Source organism: Manis pentadactyla, chromosome 3 (genome assembly GCF_030020395.1).
Source record: "Manis pentadactyla isolate mManPen7 chromosome 3, mManPen7.hap1, whole genome shotgun sequence".
Lineage (NCBI taxonomy): Eukaryota > Metazoa > Chordata > Mammalia > Pholidota > Manidae > Manis > Manis pentadactyla.
In genome coordinates, this window is record NC_080021.1 from 214,665,993 (window position 1) to 214,684,999 (window position 19,007).

Sequence of the window (19,007 nt, forward strand, 5' to 3'; positions counted from 1 at the left end):
GTGACACAGCAAGTTGGCAGAGCTGGGACTCAGGAACCCTTCCAACATTAAGGGCAGTACTGTTTATACTGTGGATGCCACATTTGGCCACCTGGCCACATTAAGTCTGGTCCCTCTGGATTTAAAGGGGAGTGGGGCAAGCTCTGGACAGCACCTCCCAGGGCCTCCTGCCCTTTCTGTCCTCTCTCCAGCCACCATACCCAGGGCTGAGCAACCCCTCCCCAGGCATCAGAGAAGCCACAGTTTGCTCTGTCCCCGGGAAGCCCTGGTTGGCCTGTGCTTTACAGGACCCGGAGAACAGGGCCCCCTTTGCCCTCGGTGTCTAAACCATGGGCCCTCGTGCTGTAATCAAAGCCCAGCAACTTCCTGGAAAGCAAGGTCAGCAGCTGACCACATGCCACAGCATCCCAGCAGTGCCTGCCTTGAGATGTCCTGGCCACAGGACCTGGCTGAGGTAGCCCCTGTACTGAGTCAGGTGCTGTCTGAGGCCTTCCATGTCCCTCCCTGAATGGTCACTACACTCTACAAAGTGGGTTCAGTTTTACAGTTTGGAAAACTGAGGCACAGAAGAATGTTGAAGTAACTTGTCCATGGACCAGGAAATAGCAGAGCCAGCCCAAGCCCTTGACTGGTCTGTCCTGCCTCTAATTCCTAGGAAGTCTGCACCAGAGGTCATCACGTCGAATCCCCTGCATCCGAGTGTCTGGGGCCCAGGCCAACCTCTGTCCACAGACAAGAATCAATCTAGTTTTTAAAGGCACCTGCTCTGAGGGTGGAGTTCCCCCTGGGGGTAATCAGACATTTATTTATTCATAGCCTTCTGGCGGGGAGGAGAGGCCCTCCCACCCAGGACTCACCAGGGCCCAGCTGCCTCACTGCCTCTCTCCTTCCCCGTGCAGTATGATCAGTCCTGAACCAGCCATGCCTTGTGTCTTGGCCCCACAGCCTCCAAGCTGTGTAGCCAGAACAAGTGACTCAGCTCCTCTAAGCCTCAGTCATCAACTGCAAACAGGGGTTCATGGTACCTCAGCTCAGCAATGTCGACGAGGATTGAATGATCAAAGCGGCCAAGAGGGCTGTACTCACAGGAGCCATTTGTCTGGGTGGCCACCGGAGGAGTCGCTGGGTGTCTAGGAAGCCCGAGGTGGAGGCTCTGTCCTGAGCGTGCAGCTAGCTGTCTCTTAGTGTTGCTTCTGCGACTGCCATCTGCCATTGATCACCCCCTCCTCCCTTGAGAGAATAAGGGGGGGGATGCCACCTGAGTGGTCTCAGTGAAAAAAATGAAGGTGGGGTGGGGAGTAAGGGCCAGCAAGCAGGTAGTGATCACAGTGCCTGGTACCCGAGTGAGGCAGTAAATACTTCTCACCATCATCATCATGGAAAGCCTTCTGCCTGCCTGCCTCAACTATGAATCCTTATAGTTTAGCCTTCTTATTACAGACAGGGAAACTGAGGGCCAGGGTGGAGAAGGATCTGCTCAGGGTTACAGAGCATGTTGGCAGCAGAGCAGGAAGCCATTCTTGGGCCCCCTGATTCCCAGTTGGAGCCCCCATCCCTTCTGTTCTCCTTCCCCACCTCCAGCCCTCCTCCAGCACGCCCAGGGTTGGGGCCCTGGCACCCAGTCCTGCCCAGGCAGAGCCCAGAGAGAAGTGAGCAGCGCTTGGAGGAGCAGGCGCGGAGGCTGGCGCGTTCTCAGCCCTGGCTCTTTGTCTGCTGCTTTGTGATGATAAGTGCTGCTCCTAAATCAGTTCTGTGACACTGTCATTGTTGCCCAGGGCGCAAAGAGTCTAAACTTTTCCCCTGAGGTCAAGAATGTGGCCGGTCCCCAAGCCGCCAGGAGCAGGGGCCTGGGTGGCTGGGGGTGGGGCTGGGGCCTCACCCCAAGCCGGGGCTTGATGTTAGGGGGAGGGGGTCAGTGCGAACAAAACACTTTGAAATGCCTCCTCTCCATCACTGCCAACATTGTCCGCTGCCCGCGGGGGGCCTGGCACCGCCTAGTCGGGGCTCCGGCCCCCAGCCCTGGCCAGGCCCAGCCCAGCATCTGAAAATGGACAGAAGGTTATTGTCCCTCCTCGCAGCCCTTTGTCTGCCCCTGTTCCAGATGTCTAGGCTGGGACCAGGGAGCTGACCCATGGTGGGCAGAGGGGAGGGGACGAAGGGGGAGAGCACGGGTCACTGCATCCTGAGGGGTCGTTCCCAGACCCTGAGATCCCACCCAGCCATGGCCCAGTCACCTTCTGGGCCGTCTCAGCCCTGGGATTGTCCCTGTTCCCTTGTCCCTCCTTCCTCTCCCACCAGACCAAGTTCCGGCCTCGGGAGGAAAGGCCACAGAGGTGCAGGAGTTAAGGGCAGGGCACCTTGGAATCTGCACAGCTCCACCCAGTAACTGTGTACTTTTGGGCAAGATGTGCCTCATCTTGCAGCTTGCTGTCCCTATGTAGGCACCACCGGACCAGGGTTCATTTGTTCACAGGTAACAACAGAGCCCTTTTAGGTGCCAGCCCATTGTGGGCACACAGCTGAGTAGGCCCCTCAGATCCTTCCGCATTGTGGTTAATAGCTCTTAACAGCGGAGGGCGACATTTCCCACCCGCTTTGTCGGGGCTATAGGTCCTGGGTGAACCACTTGATCTGCACTCCCATCCGTTTCACTCCTGATCGGAGATGCAGCACATGTGATTCTTATGTCCATTTTCCAGCTTTGGACACTGAGACTTTGAGAAGTAGTCACTTGGGAAGCGGCAAAGCTGGGATTCTAGCCCAGGCTGACTGCCGCCTCCGAGAGGCATGATCTGCTCATAAATACCTGATAGGTGTTGCGTGCAGAGCCTGGTACAGCTTCAGACTCAGCCCGCAGGGGCCTGTGGTGTTGATTCCACCCAGCAGTTTTCCCACTTCTCAGATGCCACTACCAAGGACCAGACCAGGGAAAGAAAACCTGGAGCCAGGAGCTCAGGGAATCTTACCACCCCCGCCAAGTGACTCCACCAGGGCTGGCCAGAGAGAGGCAGGCAGCCGAGTGTCAAACCCCAACTCTGGGTGGGGCTGGGCAAGCAACTGAGTCTGGAGAAGCCTCACCTGTAAAATTAAAATAATCCCTACTTCACAGGGTTGTTGTGCAAATCAAGTTATATAATACTTTTAAAGCACTTGCACAGTGCTTGCCAACAGCTGTCAGTTAGTGATAGCTATTTGTTATTACTGTTAAGAATGAGGGTCACATGTATCCCTTTGAACCTCTGTCTCACCTGGGGCACCTGAGGACAAGGCTCTGTTGAGAGGAGGGTGGGCAGGTTAGCAGTCGTTGAGCTGGGAGGCAATAGTAATACTTGGTCATCTTGGGGTCTCCAGAATTCTTGCGACTGGCCATCCTAGTGGGTGGGAGGGAGGTGGAAGGGAGAGAGCTGGGAGGAGAAGGCGCTGCCGGGCCCAGAGGAGTTAACAGCTCCCAGGCCCTGGCCCAGCAGGGCTGCCACGCTGCAGCCCAGCCACAGCAACGATTTTAGCAAAGGAGCCAGGGCTGCTTCCTGATGGGCAAAACAGCCGCTGCAGAGGGAAAACAGCTGGCCGGGCCCCAGGCTCCTGAGGACAGAGGCAGAGCCTCAGAGGACAGCTCCACATCTGGGACCCTGGGAGAGGAGGGATGGCCAAGTGGGAGAGGGTGGTCCTGTGGAGTGGGTGTGGGCGTTGGGTGGGACCCCTGGAGACGAGGGGGCAGGGCAGATTCCTGGAGCCAAGGCTGAGGTAGGCTAGATCTAAGTAGAATGGGCAGCGTGACTCCAGCTGGATTTGGGGGTCTCAGTCTCCCTCAAATAGGAAGATGAGGGGCAGGGGCGCTGATGGGGGGCAAGCCTGCGCTCGGCCTGGGGTCCTCTTGGAACTGGGCTTGGAAACTGAGGTGGGAGGGAGCCCAGGCGGGGCTCCTGGACTGCTGTCTCCTGAGCTGCACCTACGACCAGGAGCCGTGCATGGGCTCCTCCTCTGGCCAGGATCCTGGGCTACCTTGGCTACCAGGCTGGACAGGGGTCCAGAGAGCCCCCAACCCAGGACATGAAGCTGGCAGCTGGTAAGAGCTCCGCCCAAGCATCCTCTCTGCTGTGGGCCCCTGTTCCCGGCCTGCTTGACTCTCAGGTTGGGAGGACCCCCAACCCTGGGGCTCTGTCTGGGCCCTGGGGCACCTCCAGGTGCCCCCAGACACTGGCAGGGAAGCAGCACCTGAAACCTTGCATGGGTGGGGCAGGGTAGGTTGAGGGTTAACAGGGGTGTGGCCAGAGTCCACTGGACCAGAGCTGCTTGCCTGGGCTCACGACCCCCAAGTCCCACAGTCCAGACACCCCTAATGTCTCTCTGCCAAGGGGGTTCCTCTAGCCCCCCTTCCTAACCTCCAGAAAGGGGGTTGGCCCTCACCTTGGATATACCAACCTCCGAACCCCTGTCCCTGAGGAAGGTCACTCTGCAGAGCCTCTGCCAGTGGGCAGACCTTGGAGCTGCGGCTCCCATAGAAGGGAGGGGACAGTTCTTCCAGGGTCTCTACTTCCCAGCCAGGGTGAAGCCTGAGGCACCGGCGCCACCCACTGGCCTTGGCCAGAACTACAATGGCTGAGGGATGGGGGTGAGAAGACGCGGAAGAAACCCAGAGCCCAGCTAGATGGCGGTCCTGGGTGGTCTGGGTTCTATTCAGCCAGATGGGCCCAGTCACTTTTTTTCAGGCATGCATCCTATTTGACCCAGAGAATGAGGCTTTAGAGCCCCAGAGAAGAGCAGCTTCAAACTTTAAGCTGCATCTAAATCACCTGGGTGCTGGGTGGTTAACCTCCATCCCAGTTAATGATTCAGCGGGTATGGGGAGGGGCCTAAGTATTTGCATTTCTAACAATTTCTGGTTGGTCTGGGGACCATGCTTGAGAACCACTGCTTTAGCATTTCTGAGAATTTGGTCTAATGGTACCTTTGCAGAGTATGTCTTATTACTATATTTTGGGGGCAAAAAAAATGTGTGAGAGTTCAGGTGTTTGCTCAGCGTCAGCAGTGACTCCACCATATTTTTATTGAGGGCCCCCTCTGTGCCCAGCTGGCCCTGCTCTAGGACTGGGGATAAAACACTGAATGAGGCAGACACGTCCCTGCAGTGCCCCTCAGAACTCCCAGCCAGGCAGGTGCGTGTGGCGTGTGATACTCCCACCTGGAAGCCTAAAAGGCAGCTCTGAATAAGGCCCAAAAGACAACCCAATTCCTGTCCTGCTCCTCCTCAGGCCTTCCCCATTGAGTAACCAGCCAGGTAGCAAACGCTGAGTCAACCTGACTCCTCACTCCAGGACCTCCCAGCTTCCATCTGTGCCCTGGGGCCTCCCTGAGCGGCAGCCAGAGCAACCTTTTTAAGACAAGTCATGTCACCCCTCTGTTTACCCCCTCCAATGTCTTCCTATTACACTTTAAAAAATCCGAAATCCTGCCTTGGCTTCAAAGCCCCCGGTGGCCCTCCCCTCTCACCGCGCTCCCCGTGCAGTTTTGCTCCAGCCTCCTTGCTTGTTCTACCCTAGGACTTTGTTTCCTGCTGTTCCCTCCACGTGCAACGAACACTTCCCCCAGAACGGACCTGGGCTGGCTCCCCTTCTGCTCTGAAATGTCTTCGCTGAGCCCTCTACTCGGGGTTGCCTCCACCCCCAGCTACTCTCTGCTCATATTAACTGGCTTTATTTTGCTCATAGCATTTCCCATTCTTTCAAACTATTAATGTGTCAGTTTGCTTGCTTCCGATCTCTCTCCCCTCACCAGAATGTGGGCATCCTAGGAGCAGAGATTGTCCTATGCACCCCAGGACCTGGAATTCTACCTGCACATGGCATGTGCTCAATAACTATTTGCAGAATGAATGCGATTATATAGGATGCCATGCAGGGTTATGCCCCTCCTGAGCCATGACATCAGGGAAGACTGTCCAGAGGAGGGGAGCTGAAGCTGAGCCCGGAGGCCAGAAAGATCAGTTCAAGCAGGGGAACGAAAAAACAAAGGATGTGTGATGGTCTTAAGGCATGGAGTGTTCTGGAAACTGTACATAGTCCAGTTGCTGAAACAGGAGATAGGGGCGGGGAGGGGAGGTCAGAGGAGTTGGATGAGTATCAGGCGGGTCCTGCAGGGCCAGGGCCTTGAGTATTTTGAGCTCTCTGCTGAGAGTAATGGGAAGCCCCTGAATGGTGTTACTGTCAGGCATTTTAGGGCACCAAGTGCAGAATGGTTTCTAGGGAGAACTCCTGGTGTGGAGGGGCTCTGGGCAGCCCAGGAAGTGCCCAGGGTTAGGCAAGTGGCAGTGCAGAAGGAAAGAGGTGGCCACCCACAGGGGACGCTCGCTGAGGAGGTGGATTGCCAGGATGGGCTGAGGGAGTGTGCTGAGAGAGGGCCTTGTCATCAGTGACACCCAGGTCTCCAGCTCAAGGGACTAGGTGGACAGAGGTGCTGTTCCCTAGAGTGGGGAGGCCACCAGAGGGGGAGCAAGCTTGGGGAAAAGAGCAGGGCTCTGTTTGGAACAGATGGGATTTGAGTCCGGTGGGCAGTTAAGACACACGTCAGTTTTCCAGAATGAGGGAATGGTCCACGCAGTTAGCTGCTGAAGTGAGCCATCTTGGATGCAGAGGAAGCGTCCACTGCAGGGAGTGACCAAGAGAAAGGACACTGGTGTTGGCAGGAGCAGTTTGGCTGGAGCAGCCTTGGCATGTGTCAAGCTGGGAACAGAAATGAGGATGTAAAACAAAGAGGGAATAAAGCACAGATTCCCCTTTCCTGAGGTCTGGAGGGAGAGATGAGACTGCAGACTGGGGCCAGTGTGCAGCTTGGCATTCTCTTATTTTAAATTGGGGAGATTTAGGTCCTTTGGAATGTTGAAGAAAGGATCCACAAGAAAGGGAGGTTGGTGATCACGGAAGGGCAAGAGGAAGGGATTTGGAGCCCAGGGGTGGTTCCATAGTGAAGAGGGGGTGCCTCTTCCATTGTACCAGGCGGTGAGAGCAGAGGCTGGCTTGGGGAGCAGGGGTGGAAGGTTTAAAGGCTAGAGATGAGGAAGAGTTCCTAGGTGCCGGCTTCTGTTTCCTCCAGAAAGTCACAGGGAGATCCTCGCTGCAGTGGGGGCTGCAGAAACTGTGCGCATGTGAAAAGCCGCTGAGGAGAGGGGACACTGAGGAGCACAGGGAAACTGGACTGTCGGGCTGGCCGAGTCCAGTTGAGAGTGGAGATCACAAGTTTGCAGCAGTCCTAACCTGCCCCAAAGTGAGGTGGCTATAGGGCTTTTCCAGGCAGCGGTGATGTGAGAATCCCTGGGCAAGGGAGTCAGTGATTGGCTGGACCAGGGAGGGTGAGCTGGGAGGGAGGGAGGTGAAGATGGGAGGGGTCAGTACTTTGGGAGAAGGGGGAGGACTTGGGGCCTGAGGAGAATGGAGAAGACCCCCATGACCGATAGGATGGGTGGGGCTCTGGGATGACCCTGGGGTGGATGAGGTGGGGACACAGCTTCACTTTAGAAAGGGAATCCCCATTCTGTGGCTGGGCGAGCCTTCTGGCCAGAGGCCAACATGTGAGAGAAGGGACATGTGAGTTGCCAGATGCTTCCAAGGGGCTTTGGGCCTTCCATTGCAGGGCCACTGCTGGGAAGCTGCCCACCTGGAAGCTTCAGCTGGGGTCTGGTGGAGGCTTTGGAGCCAGGCCGGAGACCAGGACTCCAGGGTTTGATGCCCCCACACGCTGCACCATCACTAGGCAAGTCCACTCCTTGCTGGGCCCCCGCCCCTCCCCTCTCAGTGGAGACAGTGTGTGCAGGCTTGGCCCTCCACCCAGAGGTGCCACAGGAGAGTAGTACTTCCCACTGGGTCGGGGGTGAATGAAGGGGAGCCTGGCTGTTCCCCAGTCATGTCTGGAAGCCCCAGGAATTCCTGGGCCAGGCTCCACAGAGGGCCATCCATTCAAGTGCATTCATTCTGTCAAGGAATCCTTACAACCCCGCCCAGATGAGGAGCTGAGGCTCAGATCAAGTGGCCTGACTGAGGTTGGTGGCAGATGCCCAGACCACTGGCGACTCCGGGCCCATTCCCTCCCCTGCCTTCTCCTAAGAGAGGATAGAGACCCCTTGCCATCTCAGCAGGGGCCTCAGGACCCCGACTGTACCGAGGGGAGGCCAGAAAGACTGTTCCTGCTTTGGAGGGGGCTGGGTCACCCTGGGTGGCTCTGTGGTGCCCCTAGGTCTACACTCAGTCTAAGAGTGGACTTTGCTCTCGTTAAGGGCCGGAGCAGCGCTGGTGCCGGCGACGGAAGCCAAGACGATGACACGCGGGGGACGCCAGGCTCGGAAAGCAGAGGGATGGCGCGCCCAGGTCAGGGGGACCCCGTCACCGTCCCCCAAGGCGGGTCTTGCTCTCAGGCCCGCGCGTGGCCCCTTGAGTCTGAGAAGCTCCGTCTGGGCCCGCCAGAGGGCGCCCGCGGCCAGAGAGGGGGCGGGGCCGCGGAGCCGGGAAGGGCCGCCGCGGAGCCGGGGCCGCCCCGCGGGGTCTGCGGCCGAGGGCCGAGGGTCGGATGGCTGGCGGGGAATCCGCATTCGGGCGTCGGACGCTCAGTGGAGCCGGTTTCCGGGCCTTGAACGCTCAGGGAGCGAGTGCTTCTCAGACGTCGGGGCAGCTGGGATGCCGTCACCCCAGACCCTCCCCTCTTCCCCCTTTCACCCCTCCGTCGTCCAGCCGGGGGGCGGGGGAGGGGGGCCGGTGGGTGCTGCTCCTAGGTCGGGGCTGGGGCCGGTCTCCGGGCTCTGGCACCCCCGTGCCCCTGGCATAGGAGCGGCCCCTTGAGAGTCCACGGATAGGGCTGGGGCTGGGGAGCCCACTCTTGGGGGGGTTCGCTCCCCGAACCCTCTCCGGGCCCCCCTTGGCTCCGCCCCGGACCCAGGCCCCGCCCCGCCCCGCCTGGGCCGCCCCGCCCACTCCCTTCGGCCGGCCCGGGAGCCCCGGGGGCCGCCGCAGCCGCCTCTCGAGCGGCCGCCATGCGCGTTGGCCCCGTCGCCCCGCTGCTCCAGCTGCTGCTCCTGCTGGGGCCGCGGCTGCAAGCTGTGGGCGTCACGGAGCCGCCGCTGCCCGCCGTGGTCCTTGCCATCCTGGCCCGCAATGCCGAGCACTCACTGCCCCACTACCTGGGCGCGCTGGAGCGGCTGGACTACCCCCGGGCCAGGCTGGCCCTCTGGTGAGAGAGACCGGGCTTTGGCACCCACTGGGCACCTTCCCACCAGCCCCACAGAGAGCCTCCGCTTCGGATGCCCTATCTGCTCCCTGTCCAGACACCACCCAGACAGGCCCCGGCCCCCGCATGCAGGCCTGCCACAGGACCCCTTCTCCCCCTGGCCCTGCAGACTGACCTCTGGGGCCTTAGGCTGACTCCGGGACACCCACCCTGGCCCCTGCTCCCCCTCTTGGCACCTCTGGGTGTTAAGTTGGGCCCAGACCCTCTTGCCTTAGCCCTCAACCCACATGGGACCGTCGTTGGCCTGACTTGTAATGGAGCAGACAGGATAGCTGGGTCCCTTGGGGCCCCACGTGGCAGACATCAGCAGGACCGGGGATTCCTAGGGAGCAGGTGGGGTTGCCTGGGCTCCATGTTGCTCTGCAGAGTCATCAGACTGGCTCCCCCTTTGCAGGGCTGGTTCTAGCCTCTTCCAGAAGAGGGGCTGGGTCCTGCCAACCAGGCGTAGACCCTCCCTGGAGTCTCTGCATCCAGGCATCCCCACAGGGACTGTGGAATCAGAGGCCACAGTCTGTAGAGGCCAGAGCAGGGAGGAGGCCTGCGCAGAGGCTGAGGACAAGCTGAGAGAAATGACAGACTACTCTCCACATCGCGCAGGAGTTGGGCCGGGGGTGGAGCCGTGGCCTGGGGAGGCTGCCCACAATTACCACAGTTCAGGAGTTAGTTAGTTCCCACCCCTACAAGATTTGACACGTAGTTAGTCCTCACTTCTGGGGAATTGGCTTAAAGGGGCAGTACCACCGAAAACCTGAGGTCCTGGAGAAATCCCTTGCCTCTCTCCGTCGTGGGAGCCCCTTTTGCAAAGAGGAGGAGCGGTCCTGCTCTGCGGCAGTGGAGCTTGGGCTCATCAGCGCTTTTCCTGGAGGCTCACGGTGTGCTCTGGTTCTTATCACAACTTGCAATGGAAGGAAGGAGCAGCTCCTCTCTCCAGTCCTGACTCAGAGAGGAGAGGGGGCTGACCTGTCACACAACAGGGAAGATAACCAGGGAATATGGCAGGGTGTTTAAAGTTGAGTACATTTCATCTTTCAAAATGTATTTGCATTCTGATATATCAGCCCATGAGCAAGGCAGGACACCTAATAGTTACAAAGGGAGAAAGGGAAGCCCAGAGAAGGCCACGACTTGCCTGAGGCCACACAGCGGGTCACAGACTGTGATCAGGACCTGGCTGCCCGCCCTCCTCCATAACACACCTACCTCTGCTGAACACAAGAGAGGCCAGCTTCCCAGGTGTTGGTGTTCCAGGGGTCAAGGCCGCCTTGGGGTTTGGTCCTTCAATGGCTCTGCCCCCTCACCCTTTTCCTCTTGTGTCCCCAGGTGTGCCACGGACCACAACGTGGACACCACCACCAAGATGCTGCAGGAGTGGCTGGCGGCTGTGGGTGATGACTATGCAGCTGTGGTCTGGAGGCCCGAGGGGGAGCCTAGGTGGTGATTTGAGGGGAAAGGTTTGGGGGAAGATGGGCAGCAGCTGCAACCCAGAGAGGAAGAGGGACAGCACTGAGCCACAACCTCCAGGCCAGGGCTCTGTCCATCGTTCTGCACCTGCCCCATGGGAACATCCAGTCTCTTTACCCTCTCAGGTCCTACCCAGACGAAGAGGGTCCCAAGCACTGGACCAGAGAAAGGCACCAGTTTCTGATGGAGTTGAAACAGGAAGCCCTGACCTTTGCCAGAGACTGGGGGGCTGATTATATCCTGGTAAGAAAGCCTGACCTAGGATTGGGCTTCCCGCAGGTGGTGGTGTCTGTCCCTGAAAGAACTCTTGGCGTGACTTTCCCACCTTAGGCTGGATCCTTCAGCTAGCAACATGGGTCAGACCCAGACCAGATACTGAGCTTGATCCCTGTGCTTGAGTTCAGACTGGTACTCAGCCTGGATCCTTGAGACAGATCCTGGAGTATATATCGAGCCTAGGTTCCCAGGCTCGAACCCATAGGGTAAACTGAGCCTAGTTCCCTAGACTAGAGCTCAGAGTAGGTCTTTCGTTCTACTGCCTCAGTCAGATCTCAGATAAAGTTCTTAGGACAGCAACAAAAGTCTAATCTCTGGACCCAATCCCCGAGCCAGTGCCCCAGACTAGATCCTTGGTCCTGAAACAGGTCTACTAGCTTATAGGTTAGACCTCTCTAAGGGAAACCCTTGGAATCCTGGGAGACACTCTGGATCTCTGGCAATCTGGAGGGATCCTACTCACTGAATCCTTGGGGTGCTGTGACCTTGTCTGGGGCCTGTGGCATCCTCCTCCCCAAAGTTTGCAGATACAGACAACATTCTGACCAACAACCAGACACTGCGGCTTCTGATAGAGCAGGGGCTGCCCGTGGTGGCCCCAATGTTGGATTCCCAAACCTACTACTCCAATTTCTGGTGTGGGATCACCCCCCAGGTAAGGCCATGGATGGGGGCCTCAGGGGGCCTGAGGTCTGGGAGGCAGGGACATGGCAGAAAGAGCTCGCAGGCCTGGGGGTGTTCTGGGGATGGAGGGGGGCCCTCTTGCATCCAGAGCAACCCCTTCCCCAGGGTTATTACCGCCGCACAGCTGAGTACTTCCCCACCAAGAACCGCCAGCGCCAGGGCTGCTTCCGTGTCCCCATGGTCCATTCCACCTTCCTGGTATCCTTGCGGGCTGAGGGGGCAGCCCAGCTTGCCTTCTACCCCCCTCACCCTAACTACACCTGGCCCTTCGATGACATCATTGTCTTCGCCTATGCCTGTCAGGCTGCTGGTAAGGATCAGCTCTCCTTGAGCTTTCCTTGGAGGCATCTAGGCCTTTGCACATGCTGTTCCCTCTGCTTTGCATGCCCTTCTTCACTCTGCAATTCAGCTTAACTCCTGTTTGTCCTTCAGGTCATGGCTTTTCTTGACCCCACTGCCCTGGTAGGTTAGATGTCCTTGTTCTGGCTCCATAGGTGTCTCTGTTCTTGTAGGTGCTCCATAAATATTAGGCAAATATTTATTGAGCACCTACAGTGTGCCAGGCACTGGGGAGACAGTGGTGACTCAAGCTAGGCAGTATCTGACTTCCTGGAACCTCCAGTCCAGTCCAGTCAAAGGATCACACCAATCAATGTCCAATCACAACTGTGACAGGAAGGAGAGCTTCTTGATTACAGGTGCTTTGGGAGCTTAGATTAGAGTTGACCTGGTCAGGGAAGTCTTCCTGGAAGATGTGAACTTTGGGGCTTTATGGACAGGCATTAGCAAGGCAAACAGAGCAAGAAAGAGCATTTCAGGCAACAGGACCATCAGGTGCAAAGTCCCTGTGGTAGCAGGGAACACAAGGCAAGAGGCTGGAGCATGGTAAGAGAGGGAGGGCATGGTGCAGGCAGAGACAGGAATGGTAGGCAGGGGTGTCTGGTCTTTAGCCTGAGAACACTGGGCAGCCATCAGAGGACTCGTGCACTGGGTCACCAGCAGGACTGGGCCCAAGACTTCTCTGCTGGGTTCTGCCAGCCTTCTTCCCACTCTAGCACTCACTGGGCCTTCCTCCACAGGGGTCTCAGTCCATGTATGCAACGAGCACCGTTATGGGTACATGAATGTGCCCGTGAAATCCCACCAGGGGCTGGAGGATGAGAGGGTCAACTTCATCCATCTGATCTTGGAAGCTCTAGGTGAGGGCTAGAAGCCTGTGTGCCTGCCTGCTGCCACCACGTCCAGCCTTCCATGTGCCCCTTCTCCTAGGCTCTGGACCTAGGGGCAGTTCGCCTCACTCCTAACGCATTCCCTGACTCTGGGCAAGTCCCCTTCCCCACTGGCCTCAGTCTCCCGTCTCTACGATAGAGAAGGTGGATTCTGTGATCCCTCAGGGCCCTTCCTGCTGGACATTCTGCTGAGGGGGCAGGAATGGGGTGGGGGACTAGGACATCAGGGTCACCGCTGCCAAGAGCCAGGAGGATCTCATGATTGGGGGTGTTTCCCTCTGCAGTGGATGGCCCCCCCATGTGGGCCTCGGCTCATGTGTCCCGGCCCCCAAAGAAGCCCAGCAGGATGGGGTTTGATGAGGTAAGTTCCCTCAGCCTGAAGGATGGGGACCAGGAGGTGGGTGGGCTCTCCCCTGCCCCTGCACCCACCTCCCTCGCCCCCTCCAGGTCTTTGTCATCAGCCTGGCCCGCCGGCCCGACCGCCGAGCACGCATGCTGAGCTCACTCTGGGAGATGGAGATTTCTGGGCGGGTAGTGGATGGCGTGGATGGCCGGTGAGGCTTCCTGGGGACGGGCCCGGGCACTGGGAGCCGCCAGAGCTCCTGGGAGTGGGGGAGTCAGACAAATGAGTTGAGTGAGTTTCCTCCTCCAGGAGTTACTCAGACAGGTTCTCAGGTAGTTGTCCTGAGCGCTTCTGCCTCCGGGAGCCCTGCGGGGCAGGCAGACACGACAGGGTAGCCTCCCTCAGCCTCCCAGGGGGAGGAGAGCTCCCAGGCTTTGCCTCCAGCTCTGCCACTTACCAGCTGTGGGACCTCAGGCAAGTTACCCCGTCTCAGCCCCGTGTGTAAATGGCAGTTCACTGTGCCTTCCTCTTAGGAGCTTGTGTACGGGTTTGGTGAAGAGATAGCCAGGGCCTGACCCGTGCCAAGCATTCCAAAGGTTAGGTGTCTTCGTGATTATTTCTAGGGTTCTTCTTCCGGCCATAGGTCCCTGCTGGGAGGAGGGTGGGAGCAAGCCAGTCATGTTCGCCAGGGAACCGGGGGTCCCAGGGCCCCATATGCCCCCAGCACTGTGCCTGCAGGATGTGCATCCCTCGCTTGGACCTCCACCCAGGAAGAATCCACCATGTTTGTCACATTCGTGGGTGGCAGCGGGGGTGGGAAGGCATCCCCTCTGGGTGCTGCCCTGTCCCCTGAGGGCCACTCCTGCCTAAGGCAGCCCTGGTTTAGTCACTGATGGCTTCAGGCCACACAGCAGTAACAAGACTGAACCCCCTGCAGACCAGACTCTAGGGGAATGGTCCCCAGAGTGCACAGGCCAGGCGCTCTGGCAGCTCCCTCACCCCCTATGACTCTGTCTCCCTCAGGATGCTCAACAGCAGTGTCATGAGGAGCCTCGGCGTGGACCTGCTCCCCGGGTACCAGGACCCCTACTCGGGCCGCACGCTGACCAAGGGCGAGGTGGGCTGCTTCCTCAGCCACTACAACATCTGGGAGGAGGTGAGGCCCCTCCGCATGGCCCAGGCCTTCAGGGAGAGCGGGGCCCCCGACCACTGCCCCGTGCCTAGCGCCCAGTCAACCCATGCGGGAATGGGATATTAACAAAGGCCCAGCTGGCAGCCGATCCTCCTTTGTGTTCAGCCCCATGCCTTATTCATCCTGCGGTCTCTGTTGAGCACCTACTGTGTGCTAGGAGACACTCTGAGAATACAGAGGTATACTGGAAAAATGCAGCTCTGGCCCTTGTGGGGCTCAGGGACCAGAGGGGGCACGGAAAGCAAGAAAGAACCAAGCCCATCGTGGAGGGAAGGTGTACAGGCTGCTCTAGCCTGTGGGCTAGCCCGGACTCCAGCCCTGGTGTCGGCGCAGGGTGGGCCTCGCCATCAGGGAGAAGAGCCTTCTTGGCCGAGGAAAACAGGAGCAAAGGCCTTGAGTCAGGAGGAGTTCTGCACGTTCAGGTTGGGAAGAAAGGCCTAGGGCGTGGCTGGGGCTTGCGTGCCGGCTAGAGGCAAGCCTGGACCCTGCAGGAGAGGGCAAGGGACTGGCCCTTCAAGAGGTGGCACTCAGGCTGGCTCCTTCGTTTGCTTTCTATTGGAGTCAAAATCTATGCTTCTGAGCTTGTATGTCTGTTTACTTTCTACTGTCTCTGAACTAACTGAAGGATGACTTACATTTCACTGATTACTGAGCTGAATGAATGTTCTTTCTGCGCTTCCAGAATTACAGAAAGTACTCTTTCTCAGAGATGTTGGGGGCTAGGTCTTCCTCTACCTCGCCCAGCCCAGCTTCCTTTAGGAACACTCATGCAGACTGAGGAGCTGGGCCCTGGAGTCCGGCAGACACAGGTTCAGATCCCGGTTCTGCTGCTTCTCGGCTGTGCGTCCTTGGACACCTCCCCGAGTCTCCACCTTCTTACTCAGTATAGGGACATCGTGTGTCCTGCCTCATGAGGGTCCCCAGGATGAGCAGTAGCACCGTGGCACCTGGGCTCTAGTAGCACTCGATGAACACAACAGGGTTCTGGCTGCCATCAGGATTCCGCTTGGAGAGCGAGATGGGGCATTGGGATTTCAGTCCCCAGGTGGTGGAGCTCCAGCTTTGGAGCACTTGAGTGATGTGGCCAGAGCTGAGCGTTTGGCATATAACTGAGACCAGAGACAGTCTGTTAGCCAGAGGGAAGGGGGCAGACTGAATCTGAAGAGCCATCACTCCCCCCACCGCTGTTGCCACAGGTGGCTGCCAGGGGCCTGGCCCAGGTCGTGGTGTTTGAGGATGATGTGCGCTTCGAGAGCAACTTTAGGAGGCGGCTGGAGCGGCTGATGGAAGAGGTGGAAGCAGAGAAACTTCCATGGGACCTGATGTAGGCATCCTGCACCCCCAGAGCAAGGGAGAGGGGTGGGCCACTGGGGTCTGCCTCCTCCTGCTGGAAGCCCTGGCCAGCCTTCTCACAGCCTGCTCTGTATGGTGGGGTTGGGGGAGTGGTCCTGTGACATCCAAGGACCTACAATGACTCCTGGGACCCGTGGTGTCCCCTGCAGCTACCTCGGCCGGAAGCAGGTGAATCCTGAAGAGGAAGAGGCCGTGGAGGGGCTGCCACACCTGGTGGTGGCTGGGTACTCCTACTGGACACTGGCGTATGTCCTGAGCCTGGCAGGTGCCCGCAAGCTGCTGGCCTCCCAGCCCCTGCGCCGAATGCTGCCTGTGGATGAGTTCCTGCCCATCATGTTTGACCAGCACCCCAAGTGAGCCTCAGGGCGCAGGGCAGGGTCATCCCTCCCGGGAGTCCACCTCAGCAAGTAGTTATGTCACCTGGCTGGGCAGATGGGGAGACAGGCTGGCGAAGCCGAGTTATTTCCCACAGGTCACCAAGGAGTAGCCCGGCCTACTCCTGGACTCAGACCAACCTAGGTGGGAATTCTGTGCTGCCTGGGTGATTTTTAGTCAGGTGGCTTCCCTGTTCGGAGCCTGTTCCCCATCTGGAAATGGGAATACTAGAAAAGTCTGCTTTCCATGTTTGTTTTGAGGGCCAGATGGGGAGGCCAGTGAGGTGCTTTGGGCACATGTGAGATCTGGGTGGAGGAAACCACCTCAGCCCCTCTGAGCCATCCTCCTGCCTCACAGCGAGCAGTACAAGGCACACTTCTGGCCCAGGGACCTGCGGGCCTTCTCAGCCTGGCCCCTGCTTGCTGCCCCCACCCACTATGCGGGTGATGCTGAGTGGCTCAGCGACACAGAGACGTCCTCGCCCTGGGATGACGACAGCGGCCGCCTCATCAGCTGGAGTGGGTCTCACAAGACCCTGCGCGGGCCCCGCCTGGACCTGGCCGGCAGCAGTGGGCACAGCCTCCATCCCCACCCCCGGAATGAGCTCTAGGTGAGCGGCCCCAGCCCCGTGGCCGTGGTTCTCTGTCCCCTTCCACAGCCGACTGTGTCGGGTCTCTGCCCCCCCTTCGCAGCTCGCCTTCTCTCTGCCCTTCCCGCTCTGGCTTCGCCTCTGTCTCTGGGTCTTTGGCCGTCGGCATTTCTCTGTCCACCTCTAGTTTTCTTTCTCTTCCCAACTCTGTCTCGCTGTCTGTGTGTCTGTCTCTGTCTCTCGCTGTCTGACTCTAGTTCTTGCCTCTCCTGTCCCCCCAGGACCAGGTGCTGATTCCAGAGTCGTGCCCAGGAGCAGGCGTAGCCCGCCAGGGAGCAGAGCTGGGGATCGCTGGCAGGAGCTGCCACCAGGAGCCAGCAGAGACCGGGCCACCACCTCAGGCATGGCCACTCCGGGTTACCTGGGGAGAAACCACTCCGAGACGGGTCCCCTTCCCCAAAGGTCACAAAGCAAAAAGGAAGGGCTCATAGGCCCTTTTAAACTTCCGGGCCTGACTCAGGGCCTGGGGGGAGGGAAGGAAGGAGGCTTCCAGCCTTCAGTTTCAAGCTGCGCAGACATTCGGAGCCCCGCCCTCCCTGAGGACCCAGCTGCTGGGGCCCCTCTGCCCCCTTCTACCTCCACCTCAGCCCTCTCCCCAGCTTGACGCCTGGGTCTCACCTGCCTGGGCCCACCCAGGGCAGCACGGAGTGCAAGGAGGTGGGAGGAGGACCCTTGCAGGCCTGGTGCCCGGCGCACAGTAGGTCCTCAATAAAAGTTGACTGCACTTTATACTTTTAAACTTACGGCGGAGCCTCTGTGTGTGTGCTGAGGTCTGGGAAGGAGGCGTTCCTGAATGTTAGCTGAACAATTGGAGAGACAGAGGGGAGGGCAGCCAGGAGGAGGAGTCAGGCCGCCCTGGCATCAGCATCCCCTTGCTGGGTGAGCCCCGTGGCTGCTGTCCCTCCCTGGGTCTTAGTCTGCTTGGTGGTAAAGTGGAGGTGGAAAGGAGTATTTCACAGGCTGGGCGGGCATCAAGTGGCCTCGCCCAGAGCCCAGCCCACAGTGAGTGCCTGCCCACTGGGGCTGTCCTGCTCGTCACCGACCCGCCTCGCCTTGCTTCTGCGTCCTTCCCTTGAACCTACACTTGTGCAGCTGGAACCACTCCCCTGAGAGGGGTTCGGGGAGATCCTCGGCTCCCCTCGGGCCCTAACCAGTGTGGCCGCCAGAGGGCACAAGATGGCAGAACCGGGGCTTTGTGCGCAGGGCGCCCTCTGCTGGTGAGAGGCCAACAAAAGGGACGGGAGCCTGGGGCGTTTGGGGTCTGTCCCCAGGGCTGCTGAGCTGCCTGCTGCCTCCTCTGCTCTTCTGCTTGGAACGGCTGGCCTTCCTCTCCGCGTCCCCCATAGGGTCAAGCTTCTGGGCCCAGGAACTGCCTCCATTGTCTGCACTCAGGCTGCTGGAGGGGGTGGGGAGCTGCCTTAGCCTCCTCAGAGCAAGACTATGGCGCCAGCATCTCCAGGTTTTCTTCGTCAGAGGAGCCCCTCTTCCGTGGTAGCCCCTTGACTCGGTTGTATAAGCACCTGGGTCCTGGCAGAGTTGGGCAGGCACCCCTTGAGGCTAGGCTATCCCTTGGTTCCGTTCTGGGGATGAGGTCCAGCTGGCCCGTCTTTGGTTCCAGGACCTGGCTTGGCTGTGACACAGACTTTGGGCCAGAGCTGTGGGATTGGAGCTTTGTTCGTTTCAAAAGTGAAAGCCCTTGATTCTGGATGGCTATGACCTTGAGCAAATCATATCTCCTCTCCAGGTTCAGGTGTCCCTTTCTTTCATTAAAATGTGCATTTGGTGAATACTTCCTCTGGGCAGATTTAGGCACCAGGGATACAGCAATGAGTAAAACTGACAAAAAGTTCCTAACCTCCAGGAGCTGACATTCTAGTGAGGGAGACAGAAAAAAAAAAAAAAAAAGTGAACATTAGAGGGTGTTAAGTGTTACAGAGCCAAATGAGGGAGGAGATATCAAGTATGACCTGAGAAATTTACATCTGAATAAAGATTTGAAGGAGGTCAGGGGGCAAAGCTATGGTGATATGTGAAGGAAGAGGATTCCAGGCTGAAGGAGCAGCATATGCAAAGGGCCTGAGGCAGGAGCAGGACTAGCAGATTCAAAGGACAGCAAGGTCAGCATGGCTTGATTGGAGTGTTCAAGGAGCCACGTTCTGGAAACGAGGGAGCCAG

The 19,007-nt window shown here is 58.5% G+C and overlaps 1 protein-coding gene across 4 annotated transcripts; it reads left to right on the top strand.

Annotated features, from left to right (window-relative positions):
• The first annotated feature begins 8,276 nt into the window (after window positions 1-8,276).
• CERCAM (cerebral endothelial cell adhesion molecule) lies at window positions 8,277-17,561 on the top strand. Of its 4 annotated transcripts, none has more exons than XM_057499096.1 (13): window positions 8,277-9,213; window positions 10,591-10,701; window positions 10,857-10,974; window positions 11,528-11,662; window positions 11,797-12,001; window positions 12,771-12,890; window positions 13,205-13,281; window positions 13,368-13,474; window positions 14,287-14,419; window positions 15,652-15,779; window positions 15,958-16,161; window positions 16,571-16,793; window positions 17,054-17,561. In XM_057499096.1, exons 1-12 carry the CDS (start codon window positions 9,017-9,019, stop codon window positions 16,791-16,793), a joined length of 1,758 nt encoding a protein of 585 aa, XP_057355079.1. In that variant the 5' UTR covers window positions 8,277-9,016; the 3' UTR covers window positions 17,054-17,561. The 4 variants fall into 4 exon arrangements, with proteins under 4 accessions (XP_057355079.1, XP_057355080.1, XP_036769640.2 ...); XM_036913745.2 differs by having other exon boundaries at window positions 8,279-9,213; window positions 16,541-16,793; XM_057499098.1 differs by lacking the exon at window positions 8,277-9,213 and adding an exon at window positions 10,000-10,279 and having other exon boundaries at window positions 16,541-16,793.
• The last annotated feature ends 1,446 nt before the right edge of the window (window positions 17,562-19,007 follow it).